Source organism: Osmerus mordax, chromosome 12 (genome assembly GCF_038355195.1).
Source record: "Osmerus mordax isolate fOsmMor3 chromosome 12, fOsmMor3.pri, whole genome shotgun sequence".
NCBI lineage: Eukaryota > Metazoa > Chordata > Actinopteri > Osmeriformes > Osmeridae > Osmerus > Osmerus mordax.
The window spans coordinates 334,633-361,215 of record NC_090061.1 but is presented as its reverse complement, the minus strand read 5'-3'; the positions used below and the strand labels follow the sequence as shown (position 1 = coordinate 361,215).

Here is a 26,583-nt window from a genome sequence, read left to right as displayed (position 1 = left end):
AAGACGTGTGGTAGCAACAGAACCTGGTTCAGTTTGACTGAAAGCACTGTGGTCTAATTGGGCTCAACTCTCACGTTTTTCTCGGTTTGAGGTCGGATCACTTGCAAGTGCGCCCTACATTCCAGGTTAGTGTTTTTGTATGTGTTTTACGGACAAAAAGTCTATCAGCGAATCTACGAATGAAAAAAGCATGACATGTTCTAAGATCTTAACGGCTTGCCTGTTCTGCTTTAATTAACCCATATTTTAGAGTTTTCGGTTAACGGGGATATCCCTCCTAAATGCTTCTCTGAACTAAACGTTTTGATAAACTGGGAATTTAGATGCCAACTCTTTCAGAAATGGTCATTGAATATCACGTTAGCCAGTAGCCTGTACATTATTATTCAACACAGGCATGTTACGTGTCACTGAATACTAATTGGGCGTCCCTGGTTAACGCGCTGTTATACTCAATTGGGCTTTCATATTGACATGGTGTGGGCCGCCCAACGACTTGGTTATTGAGGCCATACTAGGTTTTGTTGGTCATACCACACATAAAACGCTTTTTACAGCAGCTTTTCTAATTATGTGACTGCATTAATTATCTATTCATTTTTGTTTCTTACTGTGTAGGTGTGCATGCAGCGATGAGGAATAAGGAGAGTGGATTTCCATATCTGATCATCTGCTTCATGCTGATGATCCTCTGGCAGACGAGGTAAGTCGTTTAATTAATGGAAGAAACGTATTAGTTGCATTACGAAGCAAAGCTCTGTGTTTCACTCATACTGGGACTCGTTCAGAACACAAGAACAACAATGTAGGATTTGGATGGACTCGACTCTGTGATAATGCCCCAGCGTGAGGTAGCGAGCAAGCGGCAGTGAATAGTTGTCAAAGCGGGGGTCTTTGTAAACTGACTGTGTCGTCTTGATTTGAGGACGCGGTCCCGGTGGCGGTGAGGGGGAGTCTGGGATGTAGTCACGCCTCATCCGTTAGGGGCCCTGAAGAAGTACTCTTCACAAATTGGGAAAATAAGCAAACACATAGAATGTATTTATTTATTTATATTGACTAACTTCACTGGATAAAAATGTCCAACCAGTGTCATAGTTAAGGTGTGTTGGCTCAGTGGAGGACCAGGATTGGTGCTCTGATGTCTGTTTATTATTTGGAGATGGTGGTACATTGTAATTTTTTATATAACCTGCGTTGTGTAAGTACAGTGGGTTCAAGTTGTTATGAATATAAAAAATGAACAATAATGAACAATGCTGTTACAAGATTTCCATTTCATTAATTCAGAAGATGCTTTTATCCAAAGCTAGTAAATGAAAATCAAGGTCCAGAAGTGTATGTTTGTAATTTTGGTGGTCAAAGAACGGTCTGTATATATATGCTACCCTCAGTGTACCGCTACATTTGCATATTCAATTGTGTGTTTTTCCCAGATCAGATGGCACACAAATGTTCAGTCTGGAACTGGGTCAGCTAAGCAGAGTGATATGTGTGTGTGTGTGTGTGTATGTGTGTGTGCACTATATTGTATGTGTGTGTGTGTGCACATATGTTGTGTGTGTGTGTGCACTATATTGTATGTGTGTGTGTGTGTTTTCCGTGTAGTGTCTGCATGTGAGTGAATGAGAGGCCTTCTGATGTTTAAAAATACGTGATTAATTTCTGTGGAAAGATGTTGTGATGAAGTCCAGCTCCTGGTCACAGGAAGTGGCTCCCCTGTGTCTGTTGTGATGAAGCACAGCTCTACAGCTGCTGCTGCTCTTAACTCTGGTGTGTTGTCCAGGTCCGTTTCTGCTGATGCTGCCACCAACGCCTTCAAGACCAACATCACCCTGTTCACTCGCATCCTGGACCGCCTCCTGGATGGCTATGACAATCGCCTGCGTCCAGGACTGGGGGGTGAGCAGCTTGGGGTTTCTGTCTGTAGGGGAATCCACAGTCTATAGGAACAAGGAGCACTTGACTGATTTATAAGTCCACAACAGTGGCAGTGAGTCCCAGCCGGACGGGACCACCAGAGGGGGGAGGTGACTGTCCTGCTACCACCAGAGGGGGGAGGTGACTGTCCTGGACCACCAGAGGGGGGAGGTGACTGTCCTGGACCACCAGAGGGGGGAGGTGACTGTCCTGGACCACCAGAGGGGGGAGGTGACTGTCCTCTATCAACGCTCAGTCTTGAACTATGACCTCTGGGACCGTACCCAGGCCACATCTATCAACAGTCTTAATGGTGTCAGACTGATGAATGCATGTCCTTGCTCGTTGGCAGAGCCATGTGATCTAATCAGTAATCATGTAAGAGGGGTGATGTGAGAACAGCGTGTCTGGGGTCCAGCCTGACAGGCTGACAGGCTGACAGGCTGACAGGCTGACAGCAGCCAGGTGGAGGGAGAGCACCCTGAGGCTCCTGGGGTGACAGGCACCGTGCCAGGGAGCGCAGGGGAGAGGCTTCCTGCTTCATCTCACTCTTCCTCCTCGTCTTCCTCCTGTCATCACTCTTTTCCCTCCTCCTCTCCCTCCCTCTCTCATCCTCTCACTCCCTCTTTCTTCCTCTCCCTTCTCCTCTCCCTCCTTCTTTCCTCCTTCTCTCCCACCTCTCACTCCTCTCATTACTCCTCTTCCTCACTCCTGTCCTATTGCTTTTCCTCTCATTCCTCCTCTCATTCTTCCTCTCCCTCCTCCCCTCGCTCCTCCTCCTCTCTCTGGGACAGTGAGAGCCCAGGGCTGGTCGTGGATCTCCCCGTCTCCTGGTGTTGTGAGTCAGCAGGGCTGTGCCACGCGTCCTCCCAGTGTCTCTGTGTTTGTGACAGAACTGTGTCACGGAGCTGTGCTGATTCACCAGCATGAAGGCCCTGTTCTGACAGGCCTGCTCCTTCTCCTGGGTGTTTTACTGTATTGTGATATTCATATCTTAGGTCAGCGCTACTAAGCCGTAAAAGCACTCTCCCTTATCTTGAGTGGATGAGGAATGTAATGGCATTTAGTAAATGTAAATTACAGTAATACCATTACTTGGACCTTTTTACGAAAGGATAAAAAGCCAGCCATCATTTCACTGGTATCATTGTGACCATTTGCATCGATGCCTCGCCAGCAACAACTCTACTGCTAGGAAACGTTCTACAGTTTCTGTTCATGTATCTTCATGTCAGCTGATTTGTCTGAGCCAGGGTGTGTAAAGGCAGGGTGTGTGTGTAGAGGCAGGGTGTGTAAAGGCAGTGTGTGTGTGTAGAGGCAGGGTGTGTGGAGGCAGGGTGTGTAGAGGCAGGGTGTGTGTGTAGAGGAAGGGTGTGTAGAGGCAGGGTGTGTATGTAGAGGCAGGGTGTGTAGAGTCAGGGTGTGTGGAGGCAGGGTGTGTAGAGGCAGGGTGTGTGTGTAGAGGCAGGGTGTGTAGAGGCAGGGTGTGTGTGTAGGGGCAGGGTGTGTAGAGGCAGGGTGTGTGGAGGCAGGGTGTGTGGAGGCAGGGTGTGTGTGTACAGGCAGGGTGTGTCGAGGCAGGGTGTGTGTGTAGAGGCAGGGTGTGTAGAGGCAGGGTGTGGTGTGTGTGTGTGTGTGTGTGTGTGTGTGTGTGTGTGTGTAGGGGCAGGGTGTGTGTGTAGGGGCAGGGTGTGTAGAGGCAGGGTGTGTGTGTGTGTGTAGGGGCAGGGTGTGTAGAGGCAGGGTGTGTGTGTGTGTGTGTGTAGAGGCAGGGTGTGTGTGTGGAGGCAGGGTGTGTGTGTAAGGGCAGGGTGTGTGGGTAGAGGCAGGGTATGTGGTGACAGAGTGTGTGTGTGTGTGAGTGTGGGTGTGTAGAGGCAGGGTGTGTGTGTAGGGGCAGGGTGTGTGTGTAGAGGCAGGGTGTGTGTGTAGGGGCAGGGTATGTAGAGGCAGGGTGTGTGTGTAGAGGCAGGGTGTGTGTGTAGGGGCAGGGTGTGTGTGTAGAGGCAGGGTGTGTAGAGGCAGGGTGTGTAGAGGCGGGGTGTGTGGAAGCAGGGTGTGTGGAGGCAGGGTGTGTGTGTGTGTGTGTAGACGCAGGGTTTGTGGAGGCAGGGTACAAGAGGTACTAATCTAAGGTGAATGTGTGTGTGCCCTATATGAGATGTTATTCCATTATGGGGTAATGAGGATTAAAAACTCAAAGCAGAGCTAATCAATGCCAGGGTGTTAATGTGGATCATAAACGATGGACCTTGGAGAGATGATGTCTCTGTACACAGGAACATGTGACATATTAAAAGTCTTCATCCAAGAACACAGAAGAATATTTCTATATGGTGACCGAATCTCTCCTTCCAGTCCTTGTGCATCTCTTCTACGCCCCTCCTCCTCTTCTCCTCTCCTCCTCCTCTCCCTCTCTTTATTCATATTCTCTCCTCCATCTTTCTTCCTCTACCTCTCCTCTTCCTTCTCTTCTCCGAGTGCCCCTCACCCCACCACTGTCTCCCATCAGGTGTGATTTGAAACTGAAAGTTCAAAAAGGGAGGTTCTCCCTTGGTCAGGGGGTGGAGTACTGTCCTGTACCTCCCTGAGTACTGTCCTGTACCTCCCTGAGTACTGTCCTGTACCTCCCTGAGTACTGTCCTGTACCCCCCTGAGTACTGTCCTGTACCTCCCTGAGTACTGTCCTGTACCTCCCTGAGTACTGTCCTGTACCTCCCTGAGTACTGTCCTGTACCTCCCTGAGTACTGTCCTGTACCTCCCTGAGTACTGTCCTGTACCTCCCTGAGTACTGTCCTGTACCTCCCTGAGTACTGTCCTGTACCTCCCTGAGTACTGTCCTGTACCTCCCTGAGTACTGTCCTGTACCCCCCTGAGTACTGTCCTGTACCTCCCTGAGTACTGTCCTGTACCTCCCTGAGTACTGTCCTGTACCTCCCTGAGTACTGTCCTGTACCTCCCTGAGTACTGTCCTGTACCTCCCTGAGTACTGTCCTGTACCTCCCTGAGTACTGTCCTGTACCTCCCTGAGTACTGTCCTGTACCCCCCTGAGTACTGTCCTGTACCTCCCTGAGTACTGTCCTGTACCTCCCTGAGTACTGTCCTGTACCTCCCTGAGTACTGTCCTGTACCTCCCTGAGTACTGTCCTGTACCTCCCTGAGTACTGTCCTGTACCCCCCTGAGTACTGTCCTGTACCTCCCTGAGTACTGTCCTGTACCTCCCTGAGTACTGTCCTGTACCTCCCTGAGTACTGTCCTGTACCCCCCTGAGTACTGTCCTGTACCCCCCTGAGTACTGTCCTGTACCTCCCTGAGTACTGTCCTGTACCTCCCTGAGTACTGTCCTGTACCCCCCTGAGTACTGTCCTGTACCTCCCTGAGTACTGTCCTGTACCTCCCTGAGTACTGTCCTGTACCTCCCTGAGTACTGTCCTGTACCCCCCTGAGTACTGTCCTGTACCCCCCTGAGTACTGTCCTGTACCTCCCTGAGTACTGTCCTGTACCTCCCTGAGTACTGTCCTGTACCTCCCTGAGTACTGTCCTGTACCCCCCTGAGTACTGTCCTGTACCTCCCTGAGTACTGTCCTGTACCTCCCTGAGTACTGTCCTGTACCTCCCTGAGTACTGTCCTGTACCTCCCTGAGTACTGTCCTGTACCTCCCTGAGTACTGTCCTGTACCCCCCTGAGTACTGTCCTGTACCTCCCTGAGTACTGTCCTGTACCTCCCTGAGTACTGTCCTGTACCTCCCTGAGTACTGTCCTGTACCTCCCTGAGTACTGTCCTGTACCTCCCTGAGTACTGTCCTGTACCTCCCTGAGTACTGTCCTGTACCTCCCTGAGTACTGTCCTGTACCCCCCTGAGTACTGTCCTGTACCTCCCTGAGTACTGTCCTGTACCTCCCTGAGTACTGTCCTGTACCTCCCTGAGTACTGTCCTGTACCTCCCTGAGTACTGTCCTGTACCTCCCTGAGTACTGTCCTGTACCTCCCTGAGTACTGTCCTGTACCTCCCTGAGTACTGTCCTGTACCCCCCTGAGTACTGTCCTGTACCTCCCTGAGTACTGTCCTGTACCTCCCTGAGTACTGTCCTGTACCTCCCTGAGTACTGTCCTGTACCCCCCTGAGTACTGTCCTGTACCTCCCTGAGTACTGTCCTGTACCCCCCTGAGTACTGTCCTGTACCTCCCTGAGTACTGTCCTGTACCCCCCTGAGTACTGTCCTGTACCTCCCTGAGTACTGTCCTGTACCTCCCTGAGTACTGTCCTGTACCTCCCTGAGTACTGTCCTGTACCTCCCTGAGTACTGTCCTGTACCCCCCTGAGTACTGTCCTGTACCTCCCTGAGTACTGTCCTGTACCTCCCTGAGTACTGTCCTGTACCTCCCTGAGTACTGTCCTGTACCTCCCTGAGTACTGTCCTGTACCTCCCTGAGTACTGTCCTGTACCTCCCTGAGTACTGTCCTGTACCCCCCTGAGTACTGTCCTGTACCTCCCTGAGTACTGTCCTGTACCTCCCTGAGTACTGTCCTGTACCTCCCTGAGTACTGTCCTGTACCTCCCTGAGTACTGTCCTGTATGTGGGGCAGGGAGGACATCAAAAACAGATCTCTATGCATCACAGAACAAAACCATTCTAAAAGAGTGCCCCGAAAACCGCATGCCGCATGAAGAAATATTCCTTTTTGCCCTCTTCTACGTATTCACATGATGGATCCATGAAAATTTTATGTGTCAATGGCATATTTGTTTTTTGAACTCCAACAAACAAACAATATATTTTTTATTTTCAAGACAGGGTCTGTATTTATCCCAGCTACAGCATGTAGGTCAGCGTGACCAGTTGTTAAATGTCTGTATTTAAGAGCCAGAGCAGTGCTCTGGGGAAGAACACAGCGAAGCTGCTGGTTTAGCAAGTCCCAGTTACCCAGTCTTCCTGGGGGGCTGGTCAGCAGCAGGGTTAACCACCACAGTCTTCCTGGGGGGCTGGTCAGCAGCAGGGTTAACCACCCCAGTCTTCCTGGGGGGCTGGTCAGCAGCAGGGTTAACCACCCCAGTCTTCCTGGGGGGCTGGTCAGCAGCAGGGTTAACCACCCCAGTCTTCCTGGGGGGCTGGTCAGCAGCAGGGTTAACCACCCCAGTCTTCCTGGGGGGCTGGTCAGCAGCAGGGTTAACCACCCCAGTCTTCCTGGGGGGCTGGTCAGCAGCAGGGTTAACCACCCCAGTCTTCCTGGGGGGCTGGTCAGCAGCAGGGTTAACCACCCCAGTCTTCCTGGGGGGCTGGTCAGCAGCAGGGTTAACCACCCCAGTCCTCCTGGGGGGCTGGTCAGCAGCAGGGTTAACCACCCCAGTCTTCCTGGGGGGCTGGTCAGCAGCAGGGTTAACCACCCCAGTCTTCCTGGGGGGCTGGTCAGCAGCAGGGTTAACCACCACAGTCTTCCTGGGGGGCTGGTCAGCAGCAGGGTTAACCACCACAGTCTTCCTGGGGGGCTGGTCAGCAGCAGGGTTAACCACCCCAGTCTTCCTGGGGGGCTGGTCAGCAGCAGGGTTAACCACCACAGTCTTCCTGGGGGGCTGGTCAGCAGCAGGGTTAACCACCCCAGTCTTCCTGGGGGGCTGGTCAGCAGCAGGGTTAACCACCCCAGTCCTCCTGGGGGGCTGGTCAGCAGCAGGGTTAACCACCCCAGTCTTCCTGGGGGGCTGGTCAGCAGCAGGGTTAACCACCCCAGTCCTCCTGGGGGGCTGGTCAGCAGCAGGGTTAACCACCCCAGTCTTCCTGGGGGGCTGGTCAGCAGCAGGGTTAACCACCCCAGTCCTCCTGGGGGGCTGGTCAGCAGCAGGGTTAACCACCCCAGTCCTCCTCCAGCAGCACCCTAAATCAGCTAACCAATCACCTTTTCAATGTTGTCAAGACAATAGTAGATTAGATATTATTGGTCTTCATCATGTGGTCAGCATGGGCTGGTGTCTGTTAGGCTGTGACATCTTAGAGAGGTGACTCACTCTCATCCATGGCCTTGTGTTGGGGTGACACTGTAGAACTAGTTCACAGAATTACTCACAATGTCGTTGCATCAATACAATATAAAGAAGTGGCCCTCTCAGCAAATTAGGTTTATGTGGTGTTGTTATGGATAAATTCAACAGATCAATTGAAACAATATATTTTGTTTCATGCTTTGTTGACTGTTCCGGATTAGAGTTATCCAGCTGAATTAACTGAGTTTATTTGTGACCGTTGGATGCATGAATCATGTGTGTCGGTAGAAAGACGAGGACGGATGATTAGCATCCGTTAAACTCGGTCTGTTCGTCTGAGACACACAAATGAACCTCTGACAGTTTGTTCCTTGTTACTATAAATGAGTGGTTTGAAGTCCTGGGGCAGTAAAAGCACTCTGGTCTTAATAAACATCCCAGGGCTTCTTCTTCTGTCTTCTTATACTCTGCAGTTATGTTAGGGTGCCTCTTTTAGTAGAAAATATAGCTCCAATTATTTTTGTTCTTGATTTAGTTTGACATTATATTTTGTTTGTTAAAATGTACACAGGTATGTTGTGTTTTTAAATAGGTTTTTAAATCTTGTTTATTACAGCGTTGTTGATTTCCCCAACATCATTTTGCACATGTGTACATTTACATAATGTAGGCACACAATATACTTCATGAAGCCAAACTAGAGCATGAAACATCTATGTATGCCAGGACACTAGATAAAGGTTACTAACAAGCCCTTTAGTGTTATACTGTTTTTCCCAGCATGTTGTTATTGCATGTTGTCTTTTCTATCAAATGTCATTTTGCATAAAAAAAGGAAAACAAATCTGCTTCTGTTTTGAATCATGTTGAAAATCTTCCGTAATCTAGCTTTACATACTTAAATATATGTGATGAAATGACATGTATTATGACATGTATTAGATAATGAAGTGTGAAGTATGTCTGGCTAAATGTACCGCACCCTCCACCCACTGTGGTCCCCCTGTAGCTCATGAATAAGTAAGGATATCCATTACATGTCAGTGTGCAGGGAGGGGAGGCGCATGGAGGGGAGGCGCAGGGAGGGGAGGCACAGGGAGGGGAGGCGCAGGGAGGGGAGGCGCAGGGCGGCGCAGGGAGGGGAAACACAGAGAGGGGAGGCGCAGGGAAAGGAGGCGCAGGGAGGGGAAACGCAGGGAGGGGAGGTGCAGGGAGGGGAGGCGCAGGGAGGGGAGGCGCAGGGAGGGGAGGCACAGGGAGGGGAGGCGCATGGAGGGGAAACGCAGGGAGGGGAGGTGCAGGGAGGGGAGGCGCAGGGAGGGGAAACGCAGGGAGGGGAGGTGCAGGGAGGGGAGGCGCAGGGAGGGGAGGCGCAGGGAGGCGCATGGAGGAGAGGCGCAGGGAGGGGAGGAGCAGGGAGGGGAGGCGCATGGAGGGGAGGCGCAGGGAGGGGAGGCGCAGGGAGGGGAGGCGCAGGGAGGCGCATGGAGGGGAAACGCAGGGAGGGGAGGTGCAGGGAGGGGAGGCGCAGGAGGGGAGGCGAATGGAGGGGAGGCGCAGGGAGGGGAGGCGCATGGAGGGGAGGTGCAGGGAGGGGAGGCGCAGGGAGGAGAGGCGCAGGGAGGGGAGGCGCAGGGAGGCGAGGCGCAGGGAGGGGAGGCGCAGGGAGGCACAGGGAGGCGAGGCAAAGGGAGGCGAGGCGCAAGGAGGCACAGGGAGGCGAGGCGCAGGGAGGGGAGGCGCAGGGAGGCGCAGGGAGGCGAGGCGCAGGGAGGGGAGGCGCAGGGAGGCACAGGGAGGCAAGGCGAAGGGAGGCGAGGCGCAAGGCGGGTCTGCTCCTGACAGCACTTTAGTCAGCCTAATGAGAAGCTCTCTGGAACACCGAGGTAGTGTGCCGGGCAGGGCGGATAGGAACCTCTAAAAGCTTTTGGAATTGGTCGAGCGGAGAGGAGATGCGGTGCTTAATGAAGCAGACATGATGCAGAGACAGAGCTATGCTTGTTTGCTGTTGTTGTTGGCAGGTTCTATGCAATATTACCTGGAGGCTAGTGTGAAACGTTTGGGTTTGTTGTGTCATGACATAGTTCAACATGTTTGTCCTGGTGAGATTGAACCCTGGTCTCCTGCCCTGGTGTTTACCAGTAGACCACAAGGACATGCCGGTGGTCCAGAGGAACAGGGAGGACAGACCAGAGGAACAGGGATGACAGACCAGAGGAACAGGGAGGACTGGGGGGACAGACCAGAGGAACAGGGAGGACTGGGGGGACAGACCAGAGGAACAGGGAGGACAGACCAGAGGAACAGGGAGGACTGGGGGGACAGACCAGAGGAACAGGGAGGACAGACCAGAGGAACAGGGAGGACTGGGGGGACAGACCAGAGGAACAGGGAGGACTGGGGGGACAGACCAGAGGAACAGGGAGGACAGACCAGAGGAACAGGGAGGACTGGGGGGACAGACCAGAGGAACAGGGAGGACTGGGGGGACAGACCAGAGGAACAGGGAGGACAGACCAGAGGAACAGGGATGACAGACCAGAGGAACAGGGAGGACTGGGGGGACAGACCAGAGGAACAGGGAGGACAGACCAGAGGAACAGGGATGACAGACCAGAGGAACAGGGATGACAGACCAGAAGAATAGGGATGACAGACCAGAGGAACAGGGATGACAGACGAGAGGAACAGGGATGACAGACCAGAAGAACAGGGATGACAGACGAGAGGAACAGGGATGACAGACCAGAGGAACAGGGATGACAGACGAGAGGAACAGGGATGACAGACCAGAAGAACAGGGAGGACAGACCAGAGGAACAGGGATGACAGACCAGAGGAACAGGGATGACAGACCAGAGGAACAGGGATGACAGACGAGAGGAACAGGGATGACAGACGAGAGGAACAGGGATGACAGACCAGAGGAACAGGGATGACAGACCAGAGGAACAGGGATGACAGACGAGAGGAACAGGGAGGACAGACCAGAGGAACAGGGATGACGGGGAACAGGGAGGACAGACACATCTCTGTATATTCATATTTATCGATGTTTGTCGGCAAGGAAAGCTTTATATTTTGCAGCTCTAGTCTCTCATTTCTGTTCTTCTCCTCAGATCGTGTGACAGAAGTGACGACCAACATCTACGTCACCAGCTTTGGCCCCGTGTCAGACACAGATATGGTGAGAACACTGCCTCTTCACACACAGTCCGTCTGCATCCTGACCTGCTAGCTCCCTCCTTCCTGAAGAGGAAAGGACCTCCACACCGGCCTCCACTTTGGACTCCACACGCCAGGCCTCTAGCCCAGCGTCTCTCCTTCCAGCCCAGAGTCTCTCCTCCTCATCCCAGCTCCGAGTCTCTCCTCACCCAGACTAGTGCTCCTCATACCACAGGCTGCACACCTGTTTGCTTTTCTAAAACGTATCTCTTTGGATCCGTCATGACTGGTTAATGTTCTCCACAGCGCAGCCTTCTCTGTTCCCTCTCTTCAACAGGAACACACTGCATGACAAGGAGAGATAAGAGCAGACAGTTTGTGTTCATTGTGAGGGTCCCTTATTTTTCCAGTTCAGTCCTATCTCACTGAATCCTCCCGTCAGGTTCCCCCTTCTGCTGGAGTGTTTCACTGTCAGCCCCTGCCTGATTCCCTTCATGATATACCTCAGAGAGCAGGGCAGCATGCCCTCCTCCAGCTCCCTTCTCTCTATTATTAGACTAAAGGAAGGCGTGGGATCCAGGCGACAGAGGAGAGCAGAGCTGGACCAGGCCTGGGAAGGGATCGTTGGGTTACATTCACATTCATTTAGCGGACGCTTTTATCCAAAGCGACTCACGAGTCGTGTATATTGAAAGTACAGCAGCAGATCAAGGAGCAGAAGTGTATAGTTCTACAGTATTTCGATGGTCACAGTCAAGAAACAGTCTGTATATACAAGCCACATGACAAAGGAGCCACTTCTCAACATGCACGGTAAACAAAATATTATACAACAGTGCAGTACATACTCGCAGAGCAACAATAACATCTCGATTACACTTGTTAGCTGATTAAGTTTAAGTGGTTTAAATGTGCATGTAACAGCTAACCTTCTGAATAGTAACTGACTGTACTTGATATTTCCACACTGAATGTTTAAGTAATATTTTATTATTTTCTAAACTTAGATCTATCAAGCAGGGTAAAAGTGCTAACTTCAGTTTAAAAGTCTTTGTTGCCTACATGCCAGATAATGTTCACTCATCTATTGGCAGTTTTATCTTATGAATTACTAATACTTTATTATTTATTCAAGTCACTTTTTCGTTTATCTTCTGCTTGTTTTCAAGAAAGTACACAAGCATTTATCATCTGCGGGTTCCTTGGAAATGACAAGAGAGGGAGATGGGGCATTCTTCAAGTGATTGGACTGTTGATTAAACATTTATGATGTCTGAATGCAGGTGATTGCTAACGCCACGGCCCCTCATCTAAAAGTGATCAGTTTACTCAAGTCACTAACATGAGTGTCCATATGTGGGGTGTTGGAGACTTGCTCGTGGAGTTTGTGTGATGGTCTCAGGGGAGGCCAGGGCACTCATGCCTGTGAGCTCTGGTTAGTCATCATGTGAGCCTGTTCACACATGGCTGGTGTGTGATACATACACCTATAGGAACAGCCTCATAGTTACACTTTACATCAAGGTTACAGTAACTACCATGCACTCACAGAGCAGTACCTAACCTTAGCCCCACCCCCCATCCTAACTCAACCCTAACCCCATACTTACCCTAACCCCATCCCCCATCCTAACTCAAAACTAACCCCATGTTAACTGTACCCTATCCTTATCCCATACCCTATGCTAGCTCTAGGGGGGGGGGGGGGGGGATGGGGGGTTGGTCTGCGTCTGTGCTCATGACCTAGGGAGGCTGCTAAATCAATGTGTGTGTGTGCCTGTACCGGCAGGCTTAATTAAATAACTCTGGCTTTACCAACTAACCTTTTCAAATAAGTTTTCATTGAGCTTTCATCAAGGAACAGCACCTTCATGCCGCTCCAGATGGTCTGCTGTGCTGGTCTGTGTACAGATGTTGAGGTTGTTGTGAGTGACCATGTTCCTTCCACAGGAATACACCATCGACGTCTTTTTCCGGCAGAGCTGGAAAGATGAACGGTTAAAGTTTGAGGGACCAATGAACATTTTGCGACTGAACAATTTGATGGCCAGTAAGATCTGGACTCCAGATACGTTTTTCCACAATGGCAAGAAGTCAGTCGCCCACAACATGACCATGCCCAACAAGCTACTGAGGATCCAAGATGATGGTACTCTGCTCTACACCATGAGGTAAACACACACACACCTCGCCTGCTCTACACCATGAGCTAAACACAAACATCTCACTCTGTTTAAAACCAAACCACTCCAAAAATAGCATGTGTTGCTTCACATCTAACATATGACACATGTACAACACACTTATACCTAAATTAACTGTCTTTCAACATATTTTATAACATCATAATTATATCCTAGCAATAGAGGGAAACTGACCCAACAGAGGATTCCTAGACATAAATAAGAGATTAAATGTTATTGCACATCTCGTTTGCTTCTCATTAAATCGGTCTCTGAAAAAACCCTCCTTCTACCTCAATCTCTAAATCAATAAAGCTGTGATTTATGGAATGGCGTCTGACAGCAGCCATTATTCTGACAAGTGACTCCCCTCAGATACTGCTGAAAGCATTGAATTGTCAAAAGCATTGAGAGAAAATCACTTTGGAAAGAGCATAGTCAGGTCGTTCATATGAAACTATAAAGCTCCTCAGCACAGCATGCAGACTGGAATGTGAAGACCTGCTCTGGTTTCTGCTGTATCTCTGCTGCCCAGGCACATCCATTCAGTTCCTTCATCTGAGCATGTTTGATTATATTAGACGCCTCCTTTCTCCATCCCTTGTGGAGGTGATTGCTGACCTGACACGTTTTAATTGGTGAAAGCAGCAGAGTGGAAACATGCTTTCATGGCGCGCTGGTTTACAGACAGCAGGGGAGGAAACATCTGAAACTGGTTCAGTGACTGAGACAGTTTACCATGGAGAGACATGTTGTCCCTCATTTATCAAACACAGATGAAAAACATGTAACCTGCACTGTATGTTGTATTAATGTACTGTGTGTGTGTGTGTGTGTGTGTGGATATGTGGGGGTATGTGTGTCTGTATCTGTGTTTCGGACGCAGGTTAACAGTTCATGCTGAGTGTCCCATGCATCTAGAAGATTTCCCCATGGACTTCCACTCATGTCCCCTGAAGTTCGGCAGCTGTGAGTGATCATGTTCAACATCCTTTAAAGAGAAATACAAAAAACAGCCGTCACAAAGTATATTATCATTAAGTTATTCTGGACATCATATGTCATGTATCATGAGGGTTCATTGATTGAGAGGTCCACCAGCTAGATTGCACCAGCAGCATGACCTTGGTCAGAGTCATTTGCTTTCACCCAGTCAGTGTTAAATCTTGTCCCTCTAGTAAACAACATAGTGACCACACGTCCTCCTCTATGTGTCTCATTGTGTAGCAGACGTCCTCTCCTCTATGTGTCTCATTGTGTAGCAGACGTCCTCTCCTCTATGTGTCTCATTGTGTAGCAGTTTAATTGTGGCTATGTGTACTTCCTGTTGTGCTGCCTGGTTATGTAGCTCCAGTACTGATCTACTGCCCCCTGCAGATGCCTACACCATGTCGGAGGTGACGTATGCCTGGACCCACAACGCCTCATCCTCCGTGGTAGTGGAGGAGGAGAGCTCCCGTCTCAACCAGTACGACCTGGTGGGGAAAACTGCAGGACAGGAAACCATCAAGTCCAGCACAGGTACCCCCAACCCTCTGGTACACCCTCTGGTGTGGTTATTGCCAGCAACTTTGATCAGCTTGAATGATGGCTGTTGATTTATTTTCAAGCATCTTTATTGAAGAGGACATGTAGGAAAGGAGGGATTTGTTGTCTTTAAAGTAGGAGCCACATGTAAGGCAACCTGCAGATGATTTACAGAATGTGTCACTGTGCGTGTGACAACAGAAGCAGACCTGCTGCCCCTCCCAGGGCGTTACACTTCACCAAAGAACAGAAAACCTCTTACAGAGGACAAAGGACTTTAGAAATTCAGTCACAGTATGACGATGTGCAGACAACTGCCTCAACCCACAGTTGGGGGTTGGAAATAACACAAAGAGAACAAGAGAAGGAGGGGGTAGGAAGAGAGAGGGAAGGAGGGACAGAGACGGAAAGAGAGGAGGCAGAGAGAACAAGAGAGAGGGAGAAAGAGGGAAAGAGAGAGTGAAATGAGGGGTCAGGTGAGAATGGGGATCTGTGTGGTGTCAGTCAGCAACACAAGGATCCTTAAAGAGAATATCTGGTCGTCTCTCCTGGCGCTGTGGAGGAAGAGCCTGTCTAACAGGCGAGCAGCGAAGCGTTCACTAAGCAGGAGAGGCTGTGTTCTGGGCTTGGAGACACGGTGAAGCATAAATCACTGGAGGGGAACAGATGTGTCTTCCTCAGAGGGGCTGGAGGGAGAGGAGTCATTAGCAGATCCAGAGTCGTCCAACAGCAAGGCTCAGTCACCAGGCCTCACCTGGAATATGAAGAACACTACGATGGAGATTTTTTTCAGAATTCCACTCTGAAATGTCGGAACTGGATATAGCATCATGGGTCGAGTTATTGTTTATCTTTTTTTTTAGACGTTACCGTCCACAGGCCAGGCCTACAGGCAGCGCTGTAGCCGTGTTGGTGTACGTGCTGCATGATACAGCACTTTACCCCTGGTTTGTGCATTGGTTGAATTAGGTTTGGTCACTTAGAATTTCATTTCTTATGAGACTTTTCAAAAACCAGATTCCCACATTAAATGTAGTTCTTCGTTTTTAGTTGAGCATCATGAGTAATCATCATGAGTCAAAAGCCCAGAGTCATCCTAGAGAACTGCTGATTCACATCCCCGACATGGTTCATCACATGACTAACCCAATGTACAGACTAACTAACTAACTAGCGATAGTTTGTTGTAGTGAGGTGAGAGAGGGGCTTTAACATTGTCCAATGCGTGACACTGACTGTCCTTTCATCAGGCCTGTCACTGGTGGTCAGATCAATAGCCTGCAGATGCAGTGGTCTTCAGTAATTAGGATCAGCCCTTTAGCCGTTCTCCTGGGAGCAGCCTTGTCACACGGGCCATTAAGACCCTGGAACGCTCTCAGAGGTGGCGCTGGTCACAGAGGTTGGATTCCTAACAGTGCAGGGTGACACCACAGCTCTGAAGCTCTCTGCCTCCTCAGCACAGAGAGACAGCACTCCAGGGGGAAGGAGCTTCTTCCTAGATTCCTCTCTGGTGTGTCTCCTCTCTGAGGAGAACCTCCACAGCAAGACGCCCCCCCCCCCCCCCCCCCGTCCAGAGGGAATCCCTGTCCTGTTCTTTATGCACAACTAAAAGCTGCAATCTAGAACAAGTGTTGTGGTTCAACCAATAGGAGCGCACAGGTGGCCGCCCAAGGCTGTTTTCTTGTTTGATGATGTGCTTGGATGCTAGTGATTGGCTGACAGCAGCTTAATAATTCAGCAGTGCAGTGTGGGAGGCTCGTCTAGCGTGCTGTGAAACCAGGCCGTCTGGCAGCCCCGTGTGCCTGCAGGCGTGGTGGTGAGGGACATCCTGCATGGAGCCAAGAGAACAACAAGACACTGACTGTAAAGAACCCAAAAACACCACATGAATAAAGGACTTCATAAGTGTTCATGGCACCTTTACCAAACGACTACACCTCTCACCTTCATGTGTTCATGTGCTTGTCTTATGGGTCAGAGACATTTCCAAGAGACTCAGTCTCCTCCTCCTAGCACCAGGACGAGAGACGATCGCCGACACGAGCATTACCATATTAGCATTCCTAGTAAGGACGTGTTGTCATCTAGCTCGGTCCTCCGGTCTGCTAGCCTGGTACCCTGGTCATCTAGCCTTGTCCCCTGGTCATCTAGCCTGGTCCTCTGGTCATCTAGCCTGGTCCCCTGGTCATCTAGCCTGGTCCTCTGGTCATCTAGCCTTGTCCCCTGGTCATCTAGCCTGGTCCTCTGGTCATCTAGCCTGGTCCCCTGGTCATCTAGACTGGTCCTCCGGTCCGCTGGCCGTGGATCTGCGTCTCCTTGTGAGCAATGTTGTGTCCCTCTGGCGAAGGGCCTGTCTCCTACGCCAGGACACCTGCTGACATGAGCGTCATCGTGCTGTAATCACCATCCTGCTGCTCTCACCCGACAGCAGGAGCTTCTCTGGTGAGACTGCTGCCACGGCTCACATATCCCACCTCCCCCTTCTCTCTCACCTCCCCCTTCTCTCCCCTCCCCCTTCTCTCCCCTCCCCCACTCCCCTTCTCTCCCTCCCCTCCCCCACTCCCCTCTCTCCCTCCCTCTCCTCTGTCTCCCCCCACAGCAGACAGGCATGAGGACAGGCATGCTAATTAAATTACACATGATGTAGAGCTATATAGCGGACTGGGAGTGTGCTGGCTCACTTCATTCCAGAGCTGGGAAGTGTGGGAAGTGTGTGTGTGTGTGTGTGTGTGTGCGTGTGTGTGTGTGTGTGCGTGTCAGAGAGAGACAGAGAGAGAGACAGAGAGAGAGAGACAGAGAGGGAGAGAGAGAGAGGATGCCACATCAATGGAGAAAACACTGGAAGTGCATTGGAATAAAAGAGTGAATACAAACTCTTGAGGGATTAGACTGAGCGGTCCCTCCCTCCTGCTCAGAAAGGAGCCCCCTCCTGTCAAGTGGCAGTATCAAGGCCTTCGTTGCAGAATTGCAGCAAATTAGATATATTTCTCTGTTCGGTTGCCATGGGTAACACTCTTCTTCTTCGTCTCATGTCTAATCTGAGCTTCTCTTTGAGATCAGATCAGATCTCCCATCAGCTGCACCACTAGCATGTCCTCATTAGCCGCGAGCTTCTGCCAGCTTTGTGTGATTATAATAGAATCATCAGTTGTTCGAGTGTGAGAAAATGGACACCAGGAAACATCCTCATGCCCCAGCCCAAAATAAAGTTGTAGATATTGTATGATGCAAGATTTCACGAATGTGAATGGCTCAACTAGATATCCTAACACAGAACTTTAATATGAAATCAAGCAGCTCATAATGCTGTTAGACATACAATACACCATGCATCGCCTCGTCTAATGCTGTCATGAGATGTTACAGTAACAACATAAAAAAGTCACTGAATGTGTCTTTGTTCCTGTGCTGTGCAGGTGAATACACGGTGATGACTGCACACTTCCACCTGAAGAGGAAGATCGGTTACTTTGTGATCCAGACGTACCTGCCCTGCATCATGACTGTCATCCTGTCTCAGGTCTCCTTCTGGCTCAACAGGGAGTCCGTCCCTGCCAGGACGGTGTTTGGTGAGTAAGGAGTGTGTTGGGTAGGTAAGGAGTGTGTTGGGTAGGTAAGGACTGTGTTGGGTAAGTAAGGAGTGTGTTGGGTAGGTAAGGAGTGTGTTGGGTAGGTAAGGAGTGTGTTGGGTAGGTAAGGACTGTGTTGGGTAGGTAAGGAGTGTGTTGGGTAAGTAAGGAGTGTGTTTGGTAGGTAAGGACTGTGTTGGGTAAGTAAGGAGTGTGTTTGGTAGGTAAGGACTGTGTTTGGTAGGTAAGGAGTGTGTTGGGTAGGTAAGGACTGTGTTTGGTGAGTAAGGACTGTGTTGGGTAGGTAAGGACTGTGTTGGGTAGGTAAGGAGTGTGTTTGGTAGGTAAGGACTGTGTTGGGTAGGTAAGGAGTGTGTTGGGTAAGTAAGGAGTGTGTTTGGTAGGTAAGGACTGTGTTGGGTAAGTAAGGAGTGTGTTTGGTAGGTAAGGACTGTGTTTGGTAGGTAAGGAGTGTGTTGGGTAGGTAAGGAGTGTGTTGGGTAAGTAAGGAGTGTGTTGGGTAGGTAAGGACTGTGTTGGGTAGGTAAGGAGTGTGTTGGGTAGGTAAGGAGTGTGTTGGGTAGGTAAGGACTGTGTTGGGTAAGTAAGGAGTGTGTTGGGTAGGTAAGGAGTGTGTTGGGTAAGTAAGGAGTGTGTTGGGTAGGTAAGGACTGTGTTGGGTAGGTAAGGAGTGTGTTGGGTAAGTAAGGAGTGTGTTGGGTAGGTAAGGAGTGTGTTGGGTAGGTAAGGAGTGTGTTGGGTAAGTAAGGAGTGTGTTGGGTAGGTAAGGAGTGTGTTGGGTAGGTAAGGACTGTGTTGGGTAAGTAAGGAGTGTGTTTGGTAGGTAAGGACTGTGTTGGGTAGGTAAGGAGTGTGTTGGGTAGGTAAGGAGTGTGTTGGGTAAGTAAGGAGTGTGTTGGGTAGGTAAGGAGTGTGTTGGGTAGGTAAGGACTGTGTTGGGTAAGTAAGGAGTGTGTTTGGTAGGTAAGGACTGTGTTGGGTAGGTAAGGAGTGTGTTGGGTAGGTAAAGACTGTGTTGGGTAGGTAAGGAGTGTGTTGGGTAGGTAAGGACTGTGTTGGGTAAGTAAGGAGTGTGTTGGGTAGGTAAGGAGTGTGTTGGGTAGGTAAGGACTGTCTTGTCCTTACCTACCTACCTACTGGTAGTCAGTTGGATGAGCGGTTAGGGAATCAGGCTAGTAATCAAAAGGTTGCTAGTTCGATTCCCGGCCGTGCCAAATAAAGTTGTGTCCTTGGGCAAGGGACACATAGGATACTATATTATATAAAGTTTATATAGCAGTAAAGTATAATATATACAGATAGTATACTGTAGTATAGTATACTATATGATTTACAGTAGAAAATGCTGTATATGCAGTGTTATATTCCTTGTCTGAGAGGAGAAACTGGGTTTGACGTAACTCATTATGTGTAGCAAAATCTAAGAGAACCTCCCGCTGGACTGAGACAGTATGATGACCTTGGCACAGTGGCTGATGGTCAAGCTCTTCCAACAGTTTTAAGGGATCAGGTTCTGTCTGAATTGTGTTTGTGTCGAACGAGGGGCTTGTTGGCTCATGGTTCACTGTGTGCTTTTCAAGTCATCCTCATTATTTTGGTGCCACATATGGTTTACCCTTGGTAGAGTGTGCTCTCTTCTCTTCTGATAAGAAAAAAAAGTAGGCTAAAGAAATTCAAAGTGTTATTTTCTGGTTGTTGGTTCTAAAAATATCCTTTGGGTAAATACTGTCTTTTGTGTGATTTGTAGAGAAGATGATTTCTTTTTCTTCTTCAGAAAAAGAAAGACTGGCAAGAAGCTCAGCGTCAGTCTGAGTTTGAGGAGTCAACGTTTTAAATATGTTACAGTATCTTCAATGTAGTAATAACCATTGACAGCAGGACTGTACTCTGCACATGGTGACAGTGGAGACAATGCTCCCATCAACGCAAAGCCTGCTTTAGGAATAGTTTACAGATAACAAGAAGGTCATCACCAATCTGAAACAGCCACATAGTGAGCCTGCAAGGCTGGGAACCAGGACGAAGGAAGTCCCTGAAAGGTCAGCTTGAACTAACTCCAGTTGTGTTGTTAGTGGAGCTCAGCCCGGGGATATAGAGTATGACATGCTGAAGATATAGTTCCGTCCTCAGACCCTTAGCAGTGGTGTCATATTCCACCCCCGGCTCGTACCGCATCGTAATGTAAATGTTATCTAAAGAGATGCGGATCGGAGACACAAATCACGACGGTGTCCAAACCTCAACATTTGACCAGTTCTGGATGTTTTAACAACACAACTGTTTTTTTTCAGTTGACCTTTCAGTGGCTGTTTTCTCTAGCTCACCCAGAGTGCTGGTCTGTTCTGTGCCTGCAGGGGTGACCACAGTGCTGACCATGACCACCCTCAGCATCAGCGCACGTAACTCCCTCCCCAAGGTGGCCTATGCCACGGCCATGGACTGGTTCATCGCCGTCTGCTACGCCTTCGTGTTCTCCGCCCTCATTGAGTTTGCCACCGTCAACTACTTCACCAAGCGCGGTTGGGCGTGGGACGGGAAGAGCCTTGTGAATGACAAGGTAACTATGCTGTCCTTCTGTTACTGAGCATCTCTCTGTAAGGGGATCCTCTCCAATCTAGGATGTTGCACTATGCTGTGTGTAAGCACCTTTGGCTGTGCTTCAGATGCAGAGTTCTGCAACACTTTTACCAGTGACACTTTTATATGACATCTGTTTTTTAACTCAGATTTCATATTCCTCAGTACAAGCTCAGCAGTGAATACGTTTGTGTTCAGCTTCCTCTCCTGCCCAGAACATAGCCTGTTATACAGGTCAAGTGATTACTATGATGTTCAGGTAGATGTTGCAGTATGAGGGCTCCTAATGACGAGTCAATACAGCGTAGAGCTGCCCTTACCTCTTCAGGCAGGAAGGGAACGAAGCTATAGACAGAGGCTGAGATATTGTGCGTCTTGACTTGAGTATATATGAGACCTTGCCGTCTTCTTTCCGCCGTTCCCCTGCATTTATATTGATGCATTAGCCTTTCCTAGATCCCATTCTGATACATTAGCCTTTCCCAGATCCCATTCTGTCTTGTTATGAGCCCGCCTCGGTGAATTCATTCATTAAGTCTGACTGGCTGGAGGAGTGTCACATGGTGTTCTTCCTGTGAGCTCTGATGACTATCTCTGAACTTTCGATCCCTGGACAGAAAAAAGAGAAGGCATCTGTCGTGAAGAAGAACAACGCGTATGCCGTAGCGGTGGCCAACTACGCACCCAACATCACCAAGGACTCAGGCCTGCCCACCATCGCCAAGGGCGGGGTGTCTGACCCTGGCAAGACCAAGGTGGAGGGCAAGGCCGCGGACAGCAAGAAAACGTTCAACAGCGTGAGTAAGATCGACCGGATGTCGAGGATAATGTTCCCTGTTCTGTTTGGAAGCTTTAACCTGGTCTACTGGGCCACGTACCTAAACAGAGAACCTGTCATTAAGGATATGGTCCCATCCAATTAAAGACTCGACTTCTATACTGTATCTGAATTCGGGGACTAAGAGACAAACCAAAACCACCAGTAACTGCAGGCCTGAGGTCTACAGCCAGGCCTGAGCTCTACAGCAGTAACTCTAATCCTGAGCTCTACAGCAGTAACTCTAATCCTGAGCTCTACAGAGCCTCTTTCTTCTCTTTTCTACACCACTTTCTGCTTTTTAAATAACTGCCTTTGTAAATGTGTATGTATTTATATTCCTGAGTTATGTGTGTTTGGTGGTATAATCTGTAAATAGTATTTAAATCTGTGTGCTTTCTATTTTCCGTTCACCCTATGGTGTTGAGAAACTGAGACAGGAAGTCTGACATGAACAATTTAAAAACAAGTTTACATTAAATACTCAGTGTTTTATTCCATTATACTGTTAGCTCAAATTTCCTTTATCTTTTTGGTGACTTTTGTTGTGTTTGTTTTAATTTGTGAGCAAACTCAATTCTTTATTGTGTAAGCTTCTAATCTGTCCAATGCAAAAAAAAGAAAGAAAGTTGCCAATTTTGTATATTTTGTGAACTAAAATGAACAAAACATTTTTTTATCATCAGTGTGATTCGTTACATCACAGTAAGACTTTGCATGAAGTTTACTGTATTAATGTTTTTATTCATGATCATTTTATTAGATTTTACTTCCCCAAAGTCCTGAAAAAATGGATTGGAGTTCTGTCATCACAGAGAATATCTGTGTCCTCGTCTTGATCCCAGAATCTTTCAGACATATTTGTGTCCTTATCTTGATCCCAGAATCTTTCAGACATATCTTCTTACAGCAATCGTGATGTACTGTGTGGCCCTGCCGGTTAGGAGTTAGTAGGCTGCTATCTTCAGACTCATCCAGCCCTGGTTCACAGGCAAAACCCAGAATACGTACCAAACTACCCCAAGGGTTTCAACCCAACCTAGCCTAAGCTATGTATTACAATTGGACCAGTATTTGTACTTCAGTCATAAACACCTTTTTAAAGACATTTTAATAATGTATCTATATTTTTCATATGATTATATTATAAATGTAAATTAGATGTTAGAGTTTCTGAACAATATGCACATCCTCTTGAGTGCTGGTTCAATGTACTGTATATTTACTCTTAACAGATCTTGACACTTTCAACACAATCATCATGTTCCATTGATAAAGATGTATATTTTAGACAAATTATTTTGCATTGGACATTCCAGGGAGTTGTTTATGTTTTTCTGTGGATGTGTGAATGGTTTGTATGTATTAAGTCATTCATGACTTCAGGGCCAAAATGAGGGAACTTGTCATTATAGCTATGTATAGCTTAGTAATATACAACTAATATTGACTGGACGATAGTAGTATTACTCTTCAGTCTACAGTCTTCAGATGATGAACCTGGACTGTGCAGCTTGTCATCAAGTTGTGACAGAATTGGTTAGAATTGGAAACATCTCTGCATTTAAAAATGGTGCAATCACATGATAAACATGTGTAACATACACTGTACTGAAGACATGGAGTGAGTGTGTGTGTGTCTTATCCCATAGTTGTATAGATGTATTTACCAATCCACCAGATGTGTAGGACGCAACACTGCCACTTTAAACAGAAGAATGGCAAGCAAACTTTTTGGTTGTCTATCAGTATTCTCTGTGTTGAACACTGAGGAGATAGTTAGTAGGATACACGACAGTATGTTGAGCATGGAGGAGATGGATAGTAGGATACACAGATAATGTGATGGTTCAGTTTTCATCCACATCTGTTTGTTAAAACGTTAGAAGCACACCTGTCAAGTGTTTATTTTCTATTGGCTCTGATTGTCTTTGTTTGAAGAGTTGTGGGCAGAGATGCTAAGGGATCATGAATAAAGCTTCTGTGGATGATTCCTCCTGTCTCTCTGGATGATTCCTCCTGTCTCTCTGGATGATTCCTGCTGTCTCTCTGGATGATTCCTCCTATCTCTCTGGATGATTCCTCCTGTCTCTCTGGATGATTCCTCCTGTCTCTCTGGATGATTCCTCCTATCTCTCTGGATGATTCCTCCTGTCTCTCTGGATGATTCCTCCTATCTCTCTGGATGATTCCTCCTGTCTCTCTGGATAATTCCTCTTGTTTCTCTGGATAATTCCTCCTGTTTCTCTGGATGATTCCTCCTGTTTGTCTGGATGATTCCTCCTGTTTGTCTGGATGATTCCTCCTGTTTCTCTGGATGACTCCCCCCATTTATGTGTACATGATGAAAAGGATAAAAGTTTCAAAAAGAACTTCTTCAGCAATATCCCAGCTTCAGATCAGATCAGTTCAGCGTGACATGAAGTGATGACAGCTGTGGCAGAGGTTTGGTACCTCTGGGCTTCTGCAATATAATTATTAGCAACACAACAGCAGGTACACAACAACATTGCCCTAGCTGTGAAGCTTATAATTACATTAAAATAGCCATATGAGTGTCTTCTACAATGCATTCTTCCATATGTCACTTTGAAACAAGCGGTTGTGTTGGGATCCGTGAAGCTGTGACATTCAGCTGCTGTGTTGCAGAAGCAGAAGAGACCTTCCCGTCACGGTCGGGTTCATCTACTCCGTCATCGCAGAGCTAAACGGCCATCACGTTCCTGGAAACACTGGATTCCAACAACAGTGTTAATCTTTGCTGAGTTGTGTGATTTTGTTAGTGAAGCAGAACACTGCCAGGGATAAACTGTTTTGTGAAAAGTTAAACAACCAGGACTTAAGAGCCATACTAGATGACAAAACAATTCTGTTCTTACTGTAACACAGAAAAGTCCAGCCTCCTGCAGGATCATTTAGAAGAGCCATGTTTATTCCTGTTCCTCTGTAAACATTTATGAGGCACAATAAACAAAGTGCAAGTCAACCACTGAGAATATAGGCGTGTGCTTCAGTTTTTCTTTACCATAAAACATCATGTGAAGCAGGCTGGTTTCAGCAGGAGCTGTTCAGCGAATCCACGCTCTGGTGTGTGTCTTTGTGAAAAGAAAATTGTGAGGAGAAAATAGCCTCTCTAAACAGTTTCCTTGGTAACCGAAGAGAAGGGATTTTCTTGTTTGAACAGCTAAGCATCCCATGACAGTCCCAGAGCTAATATGAGCTCTGAAGAAAGCCTTGTCAAGACACGCAGCACTACCATGAAGCACCTTTCACCAAAACACAAACCTCAACCCCTCTTCATCACCACCGCTGTGGAGAAAGACTCCATGGTGTTTATCACATCCTTTGTAGAGCCTATTTATATAATTTAACGTAGAGAATGGTGAATAGAGAATAGGTGTTTGTTTAGCTTGTACTAAATCATTTTACATCCTTTTACACTCACCCCCTCACACTCACCCCCTCACACTCACCCCCTCACACTCACCCCTCACACTCACCCCCTCACACTCACCCCCTCACCACCTCACACTCCCACCTTCACACTCACCCCCTCACCCTAACCCCCTCACACTCACCCCCTCACACTCACCCCTCACACTCACCCCCTCACACTCACCCCCTCACCACCTCACACTCCCACCTTCACACTCACCCCCTCACCCTAACCCCCTCACCCTAACCCCCTCACACTCACCCCCTCACACTCACCCCCTCACCCTAACCCCCTCACACTCACCCCCTCACCCTAACCCCCTCACACTCACCCCCTCACACTCACCCCCTCACCACCTCACACTCCCACCTTCACACTCACCCCCTCACACTCACCCCCTCACCCTAACCCCCTCACACTCACCCCCTCACACTCACCCCCTCACCACCTCACACTCCCACCTTCACACTCACCCCCTAACCCCCTCACACTCACCCCCTCACACTCACCCCCTCACCCTAACCCCCTCACACTCACCCCCTCACCCTAACGCCCTCACACTCACCCCCTCACACTCACCCCCTCACCACCTCACACTCCCACCTTCACACTCACCCCCTCACACTCACCCCCTCACCCTAACCCCCTCACACTCACCCCCTCACACTCACCCCCTCACCACCTCACACTCCCACCTTCACACTCACCCCCTCACCCTAACCCCCTCACACTCACCCCCTCACACTCACCCCCTCACCCTAACCCCCTGTTAAAATTAATTTTTAAATAAATACATTTTAAGTACAAATATTTACATTTGAAAATCCTATTTTGTAAATGTGGGGTTCATATTTTATGTTGCAAATAGTACGTATGTAATATATTTGATGGAGCATTAGATGCCATAGGTGCATGTCTGAGACCCTGAGGAGATGGTGGATCTGGATTAACAGCATCAGATCTCCGCTGACTGGCCCTGCCATCAGGCTTCATTACAGCTTTAATTAAAATGTCATCACAGTCCACTTTCACAGCTCGGCCCAGACGTGATGCATGATGATTACAACATGCCATCCTGATTCTCCATAGGAAGCAGTTCCCACTACAACAGGCCCTTCATCTCTGCTGCAAGCGGAGAGATTAGATTTTAGACCAGACACTATGAACATTTAGCTTTAATTTGAGTAGATCACAGGAGGTATATATTTGTATTCGTCATAATGGTCATTCAAATTTTAAAAATCCTATGGTATGGTGGTTGGAGGTTCTCATGTTTTGAAGAGTACTTCAGTAAACTACAAGCAAATGAAAAAGCTGTTTCTGAAGATAGTCCAGTCTTTGATTAGCATTCCAAATAGGGCAGCACATCGGCTAAAAATAGCTT

The 26,583-nt window shown here is 48.6% G+C and overlaps 1 protein-coding gene across 1 annotated transcript; it reads left to right on the top strand.

Moving 5' to 3' along the window:
• The first annotated feature begins 632 nt into the window (after positions 1-632).
• On the top strand, positions 633-21,869 carry LOC136953780 (gamma-aminobutyric acid receptor subunit alpha-2). The gene is made up of 9 exons (XM_067247185.1): positions 633-703; positions 1,787-1,902; positions 11,024-11,091; positions 13,020-13,240; positions 14,139-14,221; positions 14,630-14,773; positions 18,196-18,348; positions 20,724-20,926; positions 21,564-21,869. Exons 1-9 carry the CDS (start codon positions 633-635, stop codon positions 21,867-21,869), a joined length of 1,365 nt encoding a protein of 454 aa, XP_067103286.1.
• Positions 21,870-26,583: the final 4,714 nt, after the last annotated feature.

Excerpts from the sequence above, each read along its gene's own strand:
- LOC136953780 (XM_067247185.1), top strand. The coding sequence starts at position 633 with ATGAGGAATAAGGAGAGTGGATTTCCATATCTGATCATCTGCTTCATG. Across the intron at positions 13,241-14,138 it reads ACTCTGCTCTACACCATGAG|GTTAACAGTTCATGCTGAGT; the intron begins GTAAACACACAC and ends TTTCGGACGCAG. Across the intron at positions 14,222-14,629 it reads TCCCCTGAAGTTCGGCAGCT|ATGCCTACACCATGTCGGAG; the intron begins GTGAGTGATCAT and ends TGCCCCCTGCAG.